Here is a 20,203-nt window from a genome sequence, read left to right as displayed (position 1 = left end):
ATCCATCGGCACTACTACAGGGTCGATAGGGGCTTCGGTGATAGGTAGACCGAACAGCATGGTGACATCCTGTAGAGTCACGATGACCTCACCTACAGGTAGGTGGAACGTGTGCATCTTCGGTCTCCAGCGGTCAACCCAAGTAGAGAGGAGTGCACGGTCAACTGGAAAGCGCGAACTCTTGTGCCGGTGTCGCTCAACCAATTTTGCATTAGGAGACCAATAACGGTCCGAGTCATTAACTGCCTTAGTGAAATTAGCAATGGCCCTCCAACCTCGAAGCTCACCACACCATGTGTTAAATACTACTTCCTTTTTGAAATAATCCGACACAAAAGTCATCGGAATGTTGGCTTTTCCACATGCAGCAAGCACATGGGAGCATGGAATATGGTAGAACTTCGGCTTCTGGCATGTGCACTCGCACTTGTTAACCTCTAGCCATAACTGACACTCCATAGTTATATCGCTTGGACCAGTGCCAAGTCCACCCTTGTCACACAGCATGACTTCGTACACAAGGTCCTAGTCGCCAACAGGAAACACCCTATGTAGGGACCCTTTGGCACTCTTCTCTTCGAGGTATGTAGAAATCTTCCAACAATAGGTCATATGTGGATTCTGAATGACAGTCGTTGCTGCTTGACAACGCTCTCGCAGATACAACATTGTGCCCCTCAGGATACCCTCCACAATTGCAACCAAAGGAAGCAAACGTGTACCTTTGAGCACCCAGTTGTAAACCTCAGCTAGATTTGTTGTCATTATGCCATAGCGTGCACCATAGGTATCATGCAACAAGGACCACTTCTCGACGGGCTCCTCTTTAATCCAATCTGAGAAACACTTTAAAGACCTGCCCCCCTTATGTCAGTGAGTATTGCTTGTAGCCTCATTAGGATCGGGAGTAAGGCCTTGCGGCTCCTCATCTCGTGCCACAACAGGTTGATGACGCACTTCATTCATGTGACTTGTGGTCGGCTCGTCTAACCTTTGCCAAAGAAAATCGAATTTCTTTCTCTGGTTCTGCTTACATAGCCTCTTGAATAGGTCCATCAGGCGCTTGCTCTTGAACTACTTGTAGAAATTACTACCTAGATGCCTCATGCACCAGCGACTTTGTATATCTAGCCATTGGACCTCTAGATCCCTACCGTTCTTCAATTTATCCACTACATTCAATAAACCAGCATTATGATCATGCAGGACACAAACATTCTCCCTATCTTCCACGAGAGCTCATTTAATCAACTTCAGGAACCACAACCAGCTGTCGCTGTTCTTAGATTCAACCAGGGCGAAAGCAATAGGCACAACCTGGTTGTTGTCGTCAACCCCTATGGCTGTTAGCAACGTACCTCTGTACTGTCCAGACAAGAAAGTGCCATCCACACAGTAGCAGAGGTCGGCAATGCTTGAAGGCCTATATCATGCACCCCAAAGACCAAAAATCTCGTTTTAGGACACGGTCTCCTTCCCCATTGATGTAGTAATCAATATCAATTATAGTCCCAGGGTTTCTGGCTTGAATGCTTGCTAGAAGAGTTGGCAGGTGGGGATATGAGTCCTTGTAATTACCGAACCTCTTCTCCAAGGCCAGCTATTTTGCTCTCCAAGCCATGTCATAAGACATCTCATAAACATATCTGTTCTGAATAGCAAGCATTATCCGAAATGGAGACATGCCAACTTTTTCAATGATCTCACCGTACATTACATTGGCCACGAATTCCGTCGTCATGTTCTTATGCTTCATCAGTGTTGTCTGCAGTAAGCAACTGTGTGGTTGAACAATACTTGTGATGAAGTTGGTCTCCATACGTGGCATATGACCATGAACACGCCAAGTACAACCTTCGGTCACACACTTAACGTCCCATGTCGTGGGGTTACAAAAAACCACCTCGAACTGCTTCTTTTCAGAAAAAGCCCACTGCCGAACTACATGCTGCAGATGAACCTTGTCATGAAACATCTAGCCTTGTTTGACCTCGATCCTTGAATACTCCCATGATGAATGATGAGCATCATCGACCGTCATGCAATCTGGTGCTATGTGAGCCCAATCCTCAGGGATATCGGTCTCGTCGTCAAAGCTCTGACCCACAAATTCATCCACAAAGGCATGGTGCTCTGCATCGTCAGTCTCCATCTGTTCCACGATTCTTTCGTCCTCCTCACCCTGGTTAGCTTCCATATAAGGACCATACTCTTCCGCTTGTCCATCCTCTATCGGGTTCTGAACCGCCTGATCATCGCAAACATAGGTATGCTCAGCATTTGGGGTCTCTAAATTGTCCTCTACTTCACCTGTGTTGCTACTCTCACCCTGCATGCCACCATCCAGGAACTCAACAAGCATGATGTTGCAATAACGACGCTCCAATGCCTTGGACACGAGAAAATGCCACTTCTTCGTGTTACTGGCCTCATACAACTCCCACCTCCATCCATTCTCCCGCAATTTAGGCACCAACATACTAATCATAAAATGATGTTGGGAGGACGGAACACCCAACTATTTATGTAGCCAGGCTAAAGCTTGTTTTCGGCTATAATCTAGCGGGGAATTCAGTTATGTGTCAAACACCTGAAACTCGCTAAGGTCTACCCCACTGTCCCCATATCTGATTTCACCATTGCCATGGTATATTCTGAAAGGGACTAAATCGGTCGACATTCCTGGTCGCATTGTTCAAAGCATCCAGTCAGTTAAAAGAAGTACCATGGCAACCTACTCTAACTAAACAAAATAAACTAAAAAAACTAACCCTAACAGCAAACTACTAACTAAACTAGCCGTAATCCAAAAGAATTATCCGAAACTAAAACTAACAACTAAAACTAACCCTAACCTACCTCAAACTAATCTACAACTAAAACTAACCCTAAAATTATGGCTACAGGTTAACCCTAAAATCTAATCTAACTAAACTAAACTAACTAAATATACTAAGTAATCAAACTAAACTAACTAAAAAACTAAATCAAAGTAAACTAACCCTAAAATTAACCCTAATCTAAAACTACAAACTAAATAGACGATTAAATCTAACTCTATACAAATCTAACTAATCTACAACTAAAACTAATAAAATCTAACTTAAAAAGGAAATCTATATTAAAAAAATATCCATACCTATCGACACTCGGCCGGCCGAGGGCGAGCGCTCCCGCGCGGGCCAGCTGCGGGCCCACGCGTTGGGGGTGGGAGCGGCAGCGGCGGCGCCGGATCCGGCGTTCTTGGGCGGAGCAGCAGCAACGCGGTGGCCAGGCGAGCAGGCGCAGCGGCGGCAACGGCGGAGTCGCGAGAGAGAGAGGCTGCGCGTGAGAGAGAGAGAGTGCGCGAGAGAGAGGGAGGAGCCGACGGATATTTTAGGACTATCGGCCAGCCGAAAGCCGACAGGGACCTATCGACCGTCCGCGGACCGACATGTCTGTCGGTGATGTGTTGAGACTAGTCGGCTCTTGGGTGGCCGATTGGGCTCTGTCGGCCCTCTAGTTGCCGACAAAGAACCTATCGGCAATCCAACGGCCGACAGACTACTACTTCTATAATTTTTTTTATTCAAATGCTTTATTTGCAATTAATAATTAAGATACTATTATTTAAAAAAAATCAGTGGTGAGTGCAGCAGTGCAGGCCACCCACGCTGCCTCCTCCTCCTTTTTCTGCTCTTCACTTCCTACTAGCCGTTGGCGCCCATTCCTCTCACTGGCTCCCTCCTCTCCTTCCATGATGGAAGGCCATTCATCTTCTTCTTCACAAAGGCACACTTGCTGTCTTCTCACTGCAGGCAGCAATCTCTACTGCTCTCCTTCCCCCCTCTTCGTCGCCGAGCTCATTAGCTAGCTTTGATTCATAATCCCCACCAAAACACTCCCCATTCTCCCTTCAATTTCATCCCAAACCATCACCCACCACCACCATGCCGCGGGGGCTTCCACCGCAGCGCCTCCCCCACAGCAGCATCGCCGCCGCATCCACGCTCTTCCTCCTCCTGCTCCTGCTCTCCCCACCAGCCATATGGCTCCCATTTTATTGTTGATCAAAGTTGTGGCATGATTTAATTAATTTCTTCATCATAACATGAAAGTGTATGTCTTGTAGTTGGCCATACACACACACACACACAAACAACAACAACAACAACAACAACAACAACAACAACAAAATAGCGTGCGCCTGCTTCATCCAAACCTAGATTTCTATCTACCCTCTGAAATGCAAACACTAACAACATTTACACTGCTAGGTGCAGTAGTTGATGGCTCTCCATCCGCCGAGCTCAAGTTGAAGTAGGCCGGCTGCTTTGGGCATGGCAGGCTCGACATGGTCTCCATAGATAGCATTGCAACTACGTCGGACATGGTAGGGCGATCAGCTCCATTCTCCTGGACACACATCAAGGCAATATTGATGCATTTCAGTATCTCCAGTGCTTGATCTTGGTCGTGGTGATCTGCTAATGATTTGTCAACAAGCTCAAACCATCTGCCCTCCTTCCATAGCGTCCATGCCTTCAACAAAGTGCCCACCTCAGTTATATAATGAGTTTGTTGAATGGAGATTTTACAAAATATTGTATGAAAACCTACTTGAAGACAATAAACAAAACTATAAGTGGGTCCCTGTTGGCACCTTTTTAAGTAACACTATTTGCTGGAACATTCAATTCCATCTTTCAACAACTGCTGGAAAAAAAAAACGATCGTTGTTGAAAGACACTAGACTGTGTCCTCCGATAAACATACAAAACTTAGTGGCGTCTAGTAGGAAAGATCAGTTTTCTCAAGTCTTTCAGCAAATGCCACATGCACGATTTGAGAAGTGCCTTGTGGCAAAAAACTTATTTTCACACTAACCACTCATGATTGAAGAGCAGGCACCATGGGGACCACACACTAAATTGGAAGTCCATGTTAACAGTAAATAAATAGAAATACTTACATAGCCAAGCAGGTTGAAGAAATCTCCTTGCTGGTGAAAACCAGCATTTGTCTTCCCACTGATAATCTCAAGAAGTAACACACCGAAGCTAAAGACATCAGTTTTGACAGAGAAGACACCATCTGAAGCATACTCAGGAGCCATATAGCCACTGGATAGAAGAAAACAAAAATCAAAACATCATGCACCAATTACTAACTAATACATTCATCATACAGTTTGATGGAATAGATTTGCAATAAGTGCATGCTTACTATGTCCCCACTACTCTATTCGTATTTCCTTGAATAGCATTTGGGCTAAATATTTTTGCTAGCCCAAAATCAGAGATCTTGGGATTCATGTCACTGTCCAAGAGAATATTGCTTGCTTTCAGGTCCCTATGTATGATGCGCAGTCGGGAGAGCTTATGAAGATATAGAAGACCTTGTGCTATCCCCTCAATTATATTAAGACGTTTGTCCCAAGTAAGTAATCTTGCTCTTGTTACATCTGCACAGGTAATCGTGTTATCAGCAATGATTAAATTTGGCAGTATGTTTGATAAACATATAACTAAAATGTCATAAGAATGAAAAGGAAATGTACAACATACCAAAGATGAAGAAATCCAGACTCTTGTTTTGCATATATTCGTATATCAATATGTGCTCTTCCCCGTGAACACAGCATCCAAGTAGTCGAACTAGATTGGTATGTTGTAGTTTAGCGATAAGATGGATTTCATTCTTAAACTCCACAAACCCTTGACCAGATTGTGAAGCTAGTCTCTTAACTGCTATTTCAAGCCCATTCGGTAATTGACCCTGCAATGTTTGAAGTTCTAATTTTGTAAAAAAAAAAAGAAAATAAGCCAATAGAAATTAGAAAGAGATTTTAACAGCGGCCTAGATATGATCATACTTTATTTAAGAATTTTCTTGAAATGTAAATTTGGATTAATAACTTTTTCATTCAGCCATATATAAACCACGGAATTGCCCTCATTTTTTTAGTGGGCCCAGTAAAGTGTGCTCATGATAGCATACCACCTTGTATACAGCGCCAAAGCCCCCTTGTCCAAGTTTGTTTTCATTACAGAAGTTGTCGGTAGACTCAACTATTTGACGGAAATCGAACATTGTGAACTCTGAATCCGTATCTTGAATTGTCCAAAGCGATGATACACCGTCGTCAACTCTTGTCAAATTTGCCATGGGTTGTTCTTGCAACTTCAACCTCCCTAACCAAGTCAGAGAAATATAACAATTCAAAATTATGTCTCTGGTACGGTTTACCATGTCCAGCATAAAAATGAATGGCGCCAGCTTCCTCTGACATAAATCTCTGGGTGACGTTGTCACTTATACGTACATGGGTCGGGATCCTTATTCCTTAGACCCACGTGTCAGTGACCACGTCCCTCTACGTTACGTCCGAGCGAGGAACCGGTTCAAAGTGAACGTGCATCTAATTTACAGAGAGGAAGAATACATCAGCGACGTACCTTTTCTCAGATATCTTATCCATCCAAAGCAAAATATGCATAAGAAAATCCCTACAAGAGGAACAATTATGGATACAATAATCCACTGCTTCTTCCTTTTTCCTACAAATGACAATGACACACCACCTCATCCATCAAAATATGTGATAAGTAATTACAAGGCGACGAATATTGCACGACTGCATCAAAATTCAACCGTGACTCAGCCCGGGCAGTTTTTCACCGAAAACCGAACACCGAACCAAACCGAACCGAATAGTCGGTAATTCGGTTTTTCGGTTCGGTTTCGGTTTTCAGTTCGGTGTTTCGGTTCGGTTTCGGTTTCTGTGAACTGCAAACCGAAGTACCGAGAAACCGAGATTGGTGGAGTACTGTGGTTTTTTTTCCTGTTGTTTATCAAAACTGATGGAGTACCGTGGTTTATTATCAAGAATGAACTGCAAAACTGATGGAGTACTGTGGTTTATTATCAAGAATGAACTGCAAATTTGTAATATTTGATTTGAGCATTGAATCTTGTCTGATGTTTTCTTACATCGGTTTATTCGGTTTTAACCGAAAAACCGAACTAAAAAACCGAACCAAAATTGGTCGGTTTTTTAAATTTTAGCAAACCGATCGGGGGTCATTTTCTGGAAACCGAAATTTTGAAAAACCGAAAAAACCGAACCGAACCATCGGTTAAAACCGAACGCCCAGGCTGAACCATGACGTGCCCCCACACCCAAAGCACAGGTCTGTGGCCAGCTCATCTCACGAAGCTGCAGTGCCGCGGTGTAAAGGTGGGGCAGGGGCTCGGGAGTTTTCTCGATCTACGTGAGAAGATCTTCTTCTTAAACCAAAATACCCAAGGCTATCTAGCCACCGCGGATCGAGTTTTTTAGGGTTGTCTACGCATGTTAGTGTATTCATTCAAGCACAAAGGGGAATAAATAGTTTCTGCTATCTCCCAGTGGAATCAGGATTGTAATATTCATTACTAATTTCTTGCCATCTTGCTTTGCTTGATTACGGGTGCTGTACTGTTGTCGATTTAAACAAACTTGATGTAAGCCAAAAGTGTATTATGTAAATTAATTTGTAGCACATCGATTTCTTTGGCGCTCATAATTAGACAGGAATTGGAACGAAACGATTCAGGTTGGCACCTGAGCGTCGGCCGGCCGTTGGTTGAGTGGATGGCGGCGGCGGCGTCCCCATGTTGAGCATGGGCACGCCACGGAAGAAGGCGTAGTTCTCGTACCGGTAGCTGCAGCGCACGCCGGCGGTCCGCGCGCCGATCGTTCCGCCGGCCAACGGCGCCTTGCCGACCAGGTCCTCCAGGCAGCCCCAGCAGTCGGCGGGCGACAGGTCCGGCGTGCACTGCGCCAACGCGTACATCGTCGGCACGGGCGCCGCGACGCTGCCGTTCCAAATCCGCGCCGTCGCGAACCTCCTGGCGGACCCGTACGCCGCCCACCGCGCCGTGCCGTTGAGCAGCGCGCGCACCCGCGCCGTGAACAGGGCGTCGGAGCGGGGGTCGGCGCTGGCGTTCTGCGGAGTGTTGTAGAGGCTGATCTGGCCGACGTTGGCGGTGGTGGAGAGGAAGTCCTGGCCGGAGAAGTAGAGGAAGCAGGCGTCGTAGAGCACGGCCACCTCCTTGTCGAGCGGGCAGGAGCCCCGCGCGTGGCGGAACGCGTCCGCGACGCAGTCCAGGCACCCCGCCGCGTCGGCGTCGCCCCGGCACAGCGTCAGTGCGAAGACGCGGTCGTCGCCGCCGCCGGCGCCCCGGGCCGCCGTGGCGAAGAGCGCCGGCGAGGACGACGCGTTGCGGGGCAGCGCTGCGGACACAACCTCGAGGTTGACCTGGTACGTGCTGTTGGGCGAGTACCGGGCGCTGCTACCGCAGTACTGCCACGGCTGAGCCGCGGCGGGCGGCGAGGCGGAGAGGAGGACGACCGCGACGGCGACAACCACCACGGCCATGGCTTTCTTGGTTGGCGATTAGTGATTACTTGTCTCTGTCGATGGGCAGCATATCATTCATTCAGACTTACTGGTCACTCCTGTCTCTGTCATCTGGAAAATTTTAGCTCACTGCGGTCTGATCTGGATCGGGAAGCATGCATCATCGACTGAGAGGGAAAGATGATGCGTGCGTGTTACCTGTTGATGGGTGTCCAGGTCAAGTCGTCGAACACACGTACGGAGGTCAAGGGGGACCTATGTGGGGGCCTGGAGGATCGTTGCAAACGTTCCCATGAGCGCCATTCATGATCATGATTAATGCACAGCAGAAACAAGATACTACCGCTCCGTCCTAAAAACAGGGTCATTGTAGTTTTCTCCTAGAGAGAACTATTAATATATCAATAATGTCAAATAGATGTACTATGAAAAAAATATTTTTTTCATTAAAGCCGGAAATATTAATACTCCTCTATAAACTTTGCCAAACTTTGAATAGTTTCACTTAGGATAAAACTAGAATGACGCTCTTTTTAGAACGGAAAGTAGTATTGAATATGTTAGCAGACAAGTGTTGAAAAAAAAAGATGTAGACTATTTGAAGAGTTGGGGGTAGTAGTATTGAATAAGTTAGCAGAAAAGCACCGACTCACTGGAGTTGGAGGAAAGCATCTCTTACTATTTGTAAATTTTTTTATGAACACAGACACTCACGAACATCATGCATCGAACACCCGTACCTACAAGTACATGTATGCATACCTTACTCTTGTGAATGACTCCAATAAACTGGGCCGGTTGATCTTGAGATTGACGAAGTCATCCCCAAATGCCTAGTTATTTATAGGCATATCGGAAAGATATTAGCCGAAAATTTGAGTGCCCATATCGAATTTGGGACTTAAATCCTGATAGGTAGGTTCTAGCCCAAAGAGCCGAATTATTTAAGCTATATTTTTTTAGTGTTACTGGTACATTTTGGCCGAAAGCATCGAAAAGAGAGAGAATAAAACCGATGTGCTCGGGATAGCTATGGTCTCGAGGTCAGTCTTCGTGGGATCAGATCAGAGTTCATAAAGCAAAACACAAGAGGTCAAGTCTCCGGTGGCCCGGCTGGGACGATGGGCGTAGCAGAACCGGGCTTCAGACATAGGTGTGGTTTCCATATAGGATTGGATATGCCTTAAGAGAGCTATAGAAGGAAACGGATCGGAGAAGAAAATGCTTGCAGGGCCCTTTGACAGGATAAGATTCCGGGAGCATGATCTTGAACCACGCAATTTAATTTGCAAGATTTTGACTAGCATTGCATTGAACTATATCTGGCACTTTTATCGATCAAAGCATTCAATTTGCATCCAGATGCTCAATCATGCATCACTCGGTACCATTTTATTAAGAAAAATATCAGTTGCTCAATCGCACATCATCGATAAAACCTGTTGTTTTTACGGCTTGGGAGGATGATGAGCAGGGCCGCAGCAGCAGTCGTAGTTCCCCTCACCCCCCTTGCTGCATTTGGCCCCATTGGGATTTGTCCCCGAAGGTGGCGCACCACCTCTCACAACTGGACTCTGTGCAGTAAGAAAGTGGGGAGCACGGCGGTGGCAGCGGCGGGGAAGCCGCAGCCGCGGCGAGGAGAGCCATCGGCAATGGCACGGCGATGAGAGTCTTCTTCGAGCATTGCTGCGCCCCGCGGCATGGTGTGCTAATGGTCGGTGGTTTCTTGATGATCCTTGGTGTTATTTGCAGCTGCTTTGCGTTTGCTTATATAGACGACTAGAGGCACAAGCTATTTACTCCTCTTTGATCAATCCAATCCGGCCATTTTTATTTGCTCCTATATTATTGATGTCAACTAAGAAGTAATTAATTATATATACCATTATAACAATCTTCATATAGAAACCATAACTTTAGTTGCATTTAGTACCTGCTATAATATATATGTATATATATTATTTATCTTTACTTATTTGATGCTCACTAATGTTAATGGATTTTTAAATAATTATATCAACTTTTTAATTATTGAACATGACTTTTGGAATTTTAACTTTGGGTTTTTAAATCCGTGAATTAGGTTCACGAATTGTTCAATTGGTTTTGTTAATCGTAATTGCGTTTAAAAGATTTTTTTGGACAACAACAACTTTTAAAATATAACGTTAAAGCACAGTGCACCAGTGTGGGAAAAGAATTCCCAGATTATAGGGCACAGTCAATTAAAAGCTACTGCTGATATACTTCTGTAGATATAGGTGATGCTTCCATCAGGGGCGCGGGGCGTGGGACCCGTCAGGACCACAGGTCCCACGAGAAGTGGCCACGATAGAAACATCGAGGGTCCTCGTTCTCGCACTCCGATAGCACAGTCGGCGCTCCCCTCGACTGTCTGATCGACCTGTGTCTTCGAGGATTAGTAGTCTCGAGCCGTAGATAGGACGAAGGCTTCACCGGGCTCAAGAACATGGATCCACAGCCACTAATGCCAAATCTGAGGACCTGCATCAACTGATGTTGGCGGTCAACCCGAACACCAATGACTACGTTACCACTTCCATGTCTGCAGATAAACAAAAGAACAGATTGACAGAGAATATAGACTTGCTATGCCTGACGGACCCGCAGAGCAAGAGATGGCCACCACGTGACGGCAACTGAGGCCCAACACCGAGGGGAGCAACGTCCTCCCCATTTGGACATGGAACCGCCCAGGAAAGGGTAGCCTCCTGCATGGGATACGCGTTGCTCTGGCAGGGCCCAGCACTCAGAAGGTGGACCCCACAGCTCAGCAGGCAGGCCCCACCCGCACTGAACAGATCGGAAGCGCCGAGGAAGCTGCGGACGGGACGGATGCAGGAACCTGCAGCGGCGGACGTCACCGCCGCAGTGGTCCCCACTGCGGACGCTGAGGCCGGCACAACCTCCTCCGCACGGGAGATGCAGTCGACCTCGGCCACCATGCGCGCAGGCGTTGGAGATGAAGAAGGCCGAGAAGGCGCGCCGATGCACGCGTTCCACGCCTCTGATGTGCAGGATCCGCTCGCCCAGGGACACAAGGACCCGAGGCACTCCAGACCTGCCATCTGCTTCCTTGTCTTGGTGCTGTAGGTGACCTTGTCGGCACTACTGTGGAAGTTGTCGCCGGCCATGCCTCTACCCTTGCTCGAACCGGAGCGAAGCGGCACCGTACCGCCCACACAACCAGGGAGCGGGGGAGGGAGAAGCACTGGAGGAGATAAGGGCTTTATTGAATAGCTCACCTCGTCGGATTGGAAGAGACCCCCGCCGGCCACCACGGCCACGAGCAGTCCACCCACCTCCAAGACGACGGAGATGAGGAGGATAGAGGTCCTCAGAACACCCATGGAGGGGTCTTATTCCACAAGGGGACTTTACAAGGAGGGGAAAGGGGGAACAGGAAGGGGGGACCGGCCCACCTACCCTGTCGCCGGCGAGCTCGCCAGTGAAGAGGGCAGGGGGGCCGACAACGGAACTCTCACTCAGAGGCTCTCCCAGTCAGGGACTCTCAGGCCTAGTACAGTACCGGGCTGGGCTCAAATCGCTCGATCAATTGCGTTTAAAACATTGGAAGCCACAAACATGAATAGCTAGGAGTACTTTTAGTGGACGGTTCTTACTTCTTGCAAACACCATAAAATTTCTCAAAGATCAAAAGGGAAAAGACAAAATGAGATACAAAGAGTTTCATGGGCTGTAATAGCCTAGCTGGCCCTGTGCTGCGGCTTGGTCCTCCAGAGTCCAGACTATAGGAAGTTTCAATTCCCACGGCGAAGACGAACATGAGGGTAAGTCAGTATAGGTTCATCGCTAGGAGCCTTTGTATATATAAACTCATTGCTGATTGTTCCTTGCTAAGCTAAGTGTTGTAGATCAATGCATATTTTGCTTCCTCAACAGTACGGGCCTGTTTGGCTCTAGATCTGAGGTCAAAGTTGGAGTTTTTAAGATTAAATAAAGAATTTAAACATTCTTATTTATTCCATAATAAGAATAAAATTACTCAACTAAATATCCTGTGGCTCCACAACTCCAATTCCACAGATTTCCATCTCTCTCTCTCTCTCACACACGTACACACACATATATGTAGACACAGGTAGCTCCAAGAAATCCACAGATTTTTGGAATGTAGAGCTCTACTAAACATGGCCTTAGTGACACTCTCTAGTTGAATAAAACCATCAAAAGTTTTTTTTTTATGAGTGAAGCCATCAAAAGATGGGGTCGAATGAATGAGAGCACCAATAGCGTTGAACCATGAGGAGGTGAGCTCCATGCAGGGAAATAAACGGAAAGACAAAGGAGCAGTAAACAAAAACTAAACACGAGACAAAGCTAGAAGATGGCGAAAGCCCTTCGATGCCCTTTGATTCTCAAGGTTTGAACTCTGTTAGGCCCTGTTTAGTTTGGGGTGACTAAAGTTTAGTCACCTGCTTTTAGTCACCTTTAGTCCCTAAAATGTAAAAAATGTTGTCTAAAAAGTGACTAAACTGGATTAGTCCATTAGTCCCATGGGGGTGACTAAAGGGGACTAAAGGCCCAAAAAGACAGCCACTGCCCCTCTTTATTGCCCCTCCCGTGATCCGGTCCCCGCCTCGACCCCCGACGTGCACCCTCCCCAACGCCCGCGGCGCGCTCCCCACCCCACGGCGGCGTCCTCCCCCACCCCTGCTGGCGCGCTCCCCTACCCCGACGGTGACACGGGGCCCTCCCGCACCCCAACGGTGACCAGGCGGCGCCCTCTCCCTACCGATTGCGACGCCGACGAAGCCCCTTCCCGGACGGATCTGGTCGCGACGTCCCTCTCCTCCCTAACTGACGGCGGTAGTGACCCCTTCCCCTACCAGATCCGGCCTCTCGTGCCAGCGACGACGGCGGATAGCTGGCTCCGGTGGCGACGATGGCGGCCAGCTCTCACCGTAGAGGCAGCGGCGAGATCCCTTCCCTTGGCCTTTGTTCATCAGCGGACCAAGGAGAGAGAGAGAAAGAGAATATAAGGGTGGGGTGTTCTAGTCTTTTTTCAGCAGCTTCAATGACAATTAGTCCATAGAGCCAAACAGGCTAGGACTAAACTTTAGTCCAGAGACTAAATGGAACCAAATAGGGCCTTATACTATGGGTGCCCTGATCTCCGACCCATAGGGCAGACGAGTTTGTGTCTGGGGTGCTGTTTTCAAGAGTTTTTGGGTCCTTGCGTTGCGGGTGTTTAGTTGTGTGTGTTTGATGGCCAAAATAAAGTTCTGGTGACAGGCTCTAGGAGATTGCTGCGATTGTTACAGAAATTCCCTATTTAGCATTACAAGATAAGGAAACTCCTTTTTCACACTCAAAATTTCAAATTTGATACTCATATCCATTCAGTCATTTTAATCGTGTGAATAGTAACATATGGATTCTCCCTCCTCCTTTTCTTAAAGGGTAAAGTCCAATTTACAACCTTGAACTCTCGCCAAAGTCCGGATTTCAACCTTGAACTCCGAAACCGGATAACTTTGGCCATCAAACTCTTGAAAGCGTTCAATTTTCAACCCTGGGCTGGTTTTTGGGCGGTTTTGGTGTATAAACAGTAACTTTTGATATTTTTTCAAACTTTTTTAGAAATGCAACTTAAGAAGCAAGGAAGGGGTACCTAAAGAGCTCTAAAAATCTTGATATTTTGTAGGTTGGTAGGGTGAATAACAAGGATGATAATGGCATAGAACATGCTAAATTTTGTTAAGTAAAATTTGAATTATTGCATTTCAAAAATGGTAAAACTTATATATTCTATGAATTTTTAGGGGATTCAAATGGCAATAAAAAATCTCAAAAAATTCATATTTGTGCATCATTTGAACTCTAGTTAATTTTGGTATCTTTGTTCAACACATGTTACATGGGCAAAAATTGAGTTGCTTTACAAATTGTTATTATTTGAAATTTAGCTTAAATTTGACATTTATAAAGCAACTCATTTTTTTAATGATGGGTCGCTTGCCTCTGCTCTATGAGCAGTTAGAAAAAAGAAAAAAAGAACAGACGTCGGGTCGCTTGCCTCTGCTCTTGTACAAGGCCAAAACCTGCAGCATAACGGATCACCAAACCTGAGAGTTGCTGATTGGGCCAGTCCAACAGCATTCTTGGCCTGGTTCGGAACTAGCCGTTGAAGAAGAAACAAACCGCCCTCCAAATCCTCGTGACTGCTTCCCTCCGTGCAGGTGATGGTCACTGGCCAGTGGCCCCACCCACGCTGCCGCCTCCCTTTTCGGCTCATCACTCCCTACTAGCCGTTGGCGCCCATTCCTCCCCTCCTCTCATCTTCTTCCCAGTTCGCTCTCCCGCTCTTCTCCATTCACTGCAGGCAGAAATCTCTACTGCTCTTCTTCCTCCCTCCTCGTCGCCGAGCCCATTAGCTAGCTTTGCTTCATAATCCTCCAGTGAAACACTCCCCAGTCCCCTTCCATTTCATCCCAAATCATCACCCACCACCACCATGCCGCCGGCGCGGAGGCCTCCACCGCGCCTCCCCAACCACAGCATCGCCGCCGCACCCACGCTCCTCCTCCTCCTCCTGCTCCTGCTCCTCCTCTCCCCACCAGCCGCCACCGCCGCGCAGCACCACCGCCACCACACCACAGGCGACGGCGTCGTGATCTCCCAAGCCGACTACCAGGGCCTGCAGGCCATCAAGCACGACCTCTCGGACCCCTACGGCTTCCTGCGCTCCTGGAACGACAGCGGCCTCGCGGCCTGCTCAGGCGCATGGGCAGGCATCAAATGCGTCCTGGGCAGCGTGGTGGCCATCACGCTCCCCTGGCGCGGGCTCGGGGGCACGCTCTCCGCGCGCGGGCTCGGCCAGCTCGTCCGCCTACGCCGGCTCAGCCTCCACGACAACGCCATCGTGGGGCCCGTCCCGTCCTCGCTCGGCTTCCTCCCGGACCTCCGCGGCCTCTACCTCTTCAACAACCGCTTCTCGGGCGCCCTCCCCGCCTCCATCGCCGCCTGCGTCGCGCTGCAGGCGTTCGACGCCAGCAACAACCGCTTGACCGGCGCAATCCCCGCCGCCGTTGCCAACTCCACCAGGCTCATCCGCCTCAACCTCAGCCGGAACGAGTTTTCTGATATCATCCCCGTGGAGGTCGTCGCCTCCGCGTCGCTCATGTTCCTCGACCTCTCCTACAACAACCTCTCCGGACCCATCCCCGACTCCTTCGCCGGATCCGACAAGTCGCCGTCTTCCACCTCCAAGCTCGTCCTCGAGGATGACGACAGCAGCAGCAACGACAAAGAGGCCATCACCGGGAGCTACCACCTCGTCTTCCTCAGCCTGGCGCACAACTCCCTCGACGGGCCCATCCCGGAGTCCCTCACCAAGCTCACCAAGCTGCAACAGCTCGACCTCGCCGGCAACATGCTCAACGGCACCATCCCGGCGCAGCTCGCCGCGCTCTCCGACCTAAAAGCGCTCAACCTCTCCTGTAACACTCTCGCCGGCGAGATCCCGCCAGGGCTCGACAACCTCACCGCGACGCTCCAGTCCTTCAACGTCTCCTACAACAACCTCTCCGGCGCGGCGCCGTCCTCGCTGGCGCGCAAGTTCGGGGAGCCCGCGTTCACGGGGAACGTCCTGCTCTGCGGGTACTCTGCCTCCACGCCCTGCCCGGCGTCCCCGTCCCCCGCGCCGGCGTCGCCCGCGGAGGAACCACGCGGGCGCGGAGGCCGGAAGTTCAGCAGGAAGGAGCTCGTGCTCATCGTCGCCGGGATCGTCGTTGGCGTCCTCGTCCTGCTGCTCCTCTGCTGCCTCCTGCTCTGTTTCCTGGGCAGGAACAAGAGGTCTTCCGGCGGTACTGCCGGAACACGGAGCGGGAAGCAGGCGGCCAAGGAGGCTGGAGCTGGCGCTGGCGCTGGTGCCGCCGCGGCCGGGCGCGGCGAGAAGCCAGGGGCCGGTGCGGCGGAGGTGGAGTCCGGCGGCGATGTGGGCGGCAAGCTGGTGCACTTTGATGGGCCGCTGGCGTTCACGGCCGACGACCTGCTGTGCGCCACCGCGGAGATCATGGGGAAGAGCACCTACGGCACGGTGTACAAGGCCACGCTCGAGGACGGCAGCCTGGTGGCCGTCAAGCGCCTCCGGGAGAAGATCACCAAGGGACACAAGGAGTTCGAGGCCGAGGCGGCGGTGCTGGGACGGATCCGCCACCCGAACCTACTCGCGCTCAGGGCCTACTACCTCGGACCAAAGGGGGAGAAGCTACTCGTCTTCGATTACATGCCCAAAGGCAGCCTCCACTCATTCTTGCACGGTCAGATTTCTGCTCTTCTACTCTGTTCATTGTTCAGTACTACTATTGATTTTCTGAATTCTGATATACAGTATGGTTCACAAAATCGTAGTTCATAACTAAATCTTTCAGCTAATGTTAAGCAATTCGTATGAAAAATGCTTGGGACACTGCCAATCGACAGGAAATTTCACCAAGTATTAGGGAATTTGTATGTCAACAGTTCTAGCTTGTTAACTGCTGTCTGCTAGTATGTTTCAGCAAATGCTTGGTCTGAATCTGAATATCTACAGATTCAGTCATTGGAAGACTGACACAACTGTGATTATGCTAGCATTGCTGTTGCTTTTGATTCTAGCTAAAAGAATGAAGTGAGTTTAGACCTCAACGTCCTAAAAATCCTGTCAGTCAGAGGTTCAGAGCACCAGCAGAAAAGTTCACTAGTATGCAGGGACTGCTCGTGCTACTAGGTTCAGTGAAAACAAACACATCACCTTGTGCAGTTTTGGGCCAAACAAACTAAGTATGTTTTATGATTTCCTGTCCAAGTAATAAAGTAAAGAGCTACAATTCATCTTCTCAACATTCAGTATTCAGTATCAAACTCTGCTTTGTTACTTGAAACATGTTGACAATTTTTGTCTCCAGCTAGAAAATTTTCAGCACTCAGTGTCAAAAACTCTGCAACAACTGTTAACTGAAATTCTTAGTTGGTGCGGAAAACACGTTTCCCGACAAGTGGGCCTGACAACGGATCCTAACAACTGATGAATTAGACATTCTTGTTTGAAAACAGAACAGCTACTCGGCATCATTCAACTTCCTTTTATGATTTCTCAACTCGGCATTCCTTTCATTTCTTCTACTGTGTACTTCGACACTGAAACTGACACTCTGAACTTGATGTCTGCTAATAATGATCTGTACAGCTCGTGCTCCAAACACGCCGGTGGACTGGGCGACGCGGATGACGATCGCCAAGGGCACGGCGCGTGGCCTGGCGTACCTCCACGACGACATGAGCATCGTGCACGGCAACCTGACGGCCAGCAACGTGCTTCTGGACGAGCAGCAGAGCCCCAAGATCTCCGACTTCGGGCTGTCGCGGCTGATGACGACGGCGGCTAACTCGAACGTGCTGGCGGCGGCGGGCGCGCTGGGGTACCGCGCGCCGGAGCTGTCGAAGCTGAAGAAGGCGAGCGCCAAGACGGACGTGTACAGCCTGGGCGTCATCATCCTGGAGCTGCTGACGGGCAAGTCCCCCGCGGACAGCACCAACGGCATGGACCTACCGCAGTGGGTGGCGTCCATCGTCAAGGAGGAGTGGACCAGCGAGGTGTTCGACCTGGAGCTCATGCGCGACGCCGCCGCCGCGGGGACGGCTGGGGACGAGCTCATGGACACGCTCAAGCTCGCGCTGCACTGCGTCGACCCGGCCCCGGCTGTCAGGCCCGAGGCACGCGAGGTGCTGCGGCAGCTCGAGCAGATCAAGCCTGGCCCTGAGGGCGGTGCTGGACCGAGCGAGGAAGCTGGCGCCGCGCATGTTCCGGGGGCTTGGGTTTCTGCCGGAGGAGATGACGAGTAGAGCAGCCACCGCATCATACCAGGCAGAAATTACGAAAAGAGAAGGAATGGTTTAAGTAGAAAGAGAAATATCTAGGAATTCTTTGATTCTTTGTTCCACCGGGGATTTGATTAGCCACCCCTTCATCATTTCTTGCGTCTCTAGGTAATTTTCAGTTTGTATAGGCAAATATTATTTGCACTAGAATCATCGCTGTAGCAGCAGCCTACAACGAAAGATGGAAAAAGGAGAATATTACTAGTATTAATAATGCATTTTTTTCTATCCGATGATTTAGTCTATGTTAGGTTCCATTTAGTTCCTGCACTAAAGTTTAGTCCGAGTCTTTTTTTTTTTATCTATGCACTAAAGGTCATTGAAGCTACTGTACAAAGACCTAAATACCCTTCTTATCTTATTCTTCCCCTCTCCCACCCCGACCCTGCGGCCACACAGCACGTGGCAGCGCCCTCACTCACCCTCAGCGGCTCCGTCCCCCGCCCCGGCCCGGCGACGACCACCCCACCTCGGCGGCTACCTCCCCCAGGGCGGGCGCTCCCTCCCCCACCCCCGCCCCGACGCGCAGCCATGGCAGCCTCCCCCACCCCGGCGTCCTCTGGATCTAGCGACCCTCGCGGCCTCCCTCACTCCGGAGGCTCCCTCCCACGCGGCGGCGAGGTGACATTCGCGCTCGCCTCCCTCACGCCGGGGTGGGCCGGTTCGGCCGCAAGCACGGCGTCGCGGTCGGCGAGCCCGCCGGCGGCATCCCCGAGCCGAGCGCGGGCGTCGGTGCGGTGCGCGAGCGTCGGGGGTGTTGGTGCGGTACGCGAGCAGAGGGGCAGGGGGACCTGGATTGTAACATCGTAGATGTTAAGCAATTAATAAAACTCTGATCTTGATCATCAATAAGAATAATCACCAAGCATCATGACATAAATGCATCTCATGTTTCAATTATACCATGTATATATTGCATATGTGTTGTGATGTGATTCCATGAAATGTTATCAAAAACATCACTTAAGATATTTTGTGAATTTATATTTTCAAAAATGTTTAAGTACTTGAAAATATGCCTTAATAAACTTCGGGGTACAAAGAGTGTAGTTAACACTAGTGCCAAAGTTGGGGTATGATCTCAAGTCAAACATGTTTAAATTTGATTCTCAAGATTGAATTTAACACAGTTTTTCCATACTTAACTACTTTGGCTAAGTGTTGGAAAACAGTAAGAAAGTTCAGTTTTGGGAGAATTAATAAATGAATTTTCATAAATAAAAGTTGTACAATTTTGGTTCTATTAGTTGGTACAAAGTTTGTACTTTAAAATGGTGCTATTGGTTGAAGTGTTTGATTGATGGTTAATCACTAATTAATTACCCAAACATAGCTAATCACATCTGTTTTTGAACTCTGAAACTGAATCTCAATTTGAGTTTAGGTTACCTGTCTTTGAAACTCTCGATCCCTCAAACCTTTGATCTTTTGATGTCGGACTTTTAAACAAAGTTGGAGATCTCTTTAAGTTTAACAAGTGATAGTAATGAATTTCTTCGAGTTTATGTTTGGAATCGAGAGAAAGAGGGAGAGGAAGATGGAAATTCAGTCTGCTACAGTGACAGGCAGCAGCAGCTAGCCTGCTCGACGTCGCCGTGCTCCATTTCGCCGCCTCCACGCCGCTACTCGTCCCTGGACGCGCGTCCATCCGCGTGGCCGAGCTCGCGCAGCCGCTAGAACGCCCAGACACTTCGCCCTCGTCCTTTTAAAAGCTTCAGCGCCGGCGCCGTCCATTCTTTTCCCTCTCGGCACCGCCAACGAACATTCCAGTACGCCGGCCAAATTCATCGTCGTTGATCAATCTCCGTCCAATTGTTCTCTGCAGAGCCTTCTCCACATCCTTGCGCTTCTTCTGAGCCCGCTCGCGCCGTCCAATTTCGTCGGCCTCAGCCGCAAGCCATCTTCTTCCTCGC

General features: G+C 49.1%; 2 protein-coding genes across 3 annotated transcripts; one reads left to right on the top strand and one right to left on the bottom strand.

Moving 5' to 3' along the window:
* Nucleotides 1-4,056: 4,056 nt before the first annotated feature.
* On the bottom strand, nt 4,057-8,498 carry LOC136483373 (cysteine-rich receptor-like protein kinase 6). 2 transcript variants are annotated; one of them, XM_066480405.1, is made up of 7 exons: nt 7,586-8,498; nt 6,438-6,539; nt 5,980-6,173; nt 5,547-5,757; nt 5,206-5,443; nt 4,952-5,102; nt 4,057-4,521 (listed from the first exon to the last, which is right to left on the bottom strand). In XM_066480405.1, the coding sequence occupies exons 1-7, from the start codon at nt 8,400-8,402 to the stop codon at nt 4,210-4,212; spliced, it is 2,025 nt and encodes a 674-aa protein (XP_066336502.1). In that variant the 5' UTR covers nt 8,403-8,498; the 3' UTR covers nt 4,057-4,209. The 2 variants fall into 2 exon arrangements, with proteins under 2 accessions (XP_066336502.1, XP_066336503.1); XM_066480406.1 differs by having other exon boundaries at nt 5,983-6,173; nt 7,586-8,495.
* Nucleotides 8,499-14,765: 6,267 nt separating this feature from the next.
* LOC136483376 (probable leucine-rich repeat receptor-like protein kinase IMK3) lies at nt 14,766-18,509 on the top strand. Its single transcript, XM_066480407.1, has 2 exons — nt 14,766-16,690; nt 17,599-18,509. Exons 1-2 carry the CDS (start codon nt 14,884-14,886, stop codon nt 18,252-18,254), a joined length of 2,463 nt encoding a protein of 820 aa, XP_066336504.1. The 5' UTR covers nt 14,766-14,883; the 3' UTR covers nt 18,255-18,509.
* Nucleotides 18,510-20,203: the final 1,694 nt, after the last annotated feature.

The sequence above is a fragment of the Miscanthus floridulus genome, chromosome 9 (genome assembly GCF_019320115.1).
Source record: "Miscanthus floridulus cultivar M001 chromosome 9, ASM1932011v1, whole genome shotgun sequence".
Lineage (NCBI taxonomy): Eukaryota > Viridiplantae > Streptophyta > Magnoliopsida > Poales > Poaceae > Miscanthus > Miscanthus floridulus.
This window is presented reverse-complemented; position numbering and strand designations above follow the sequence as displayed.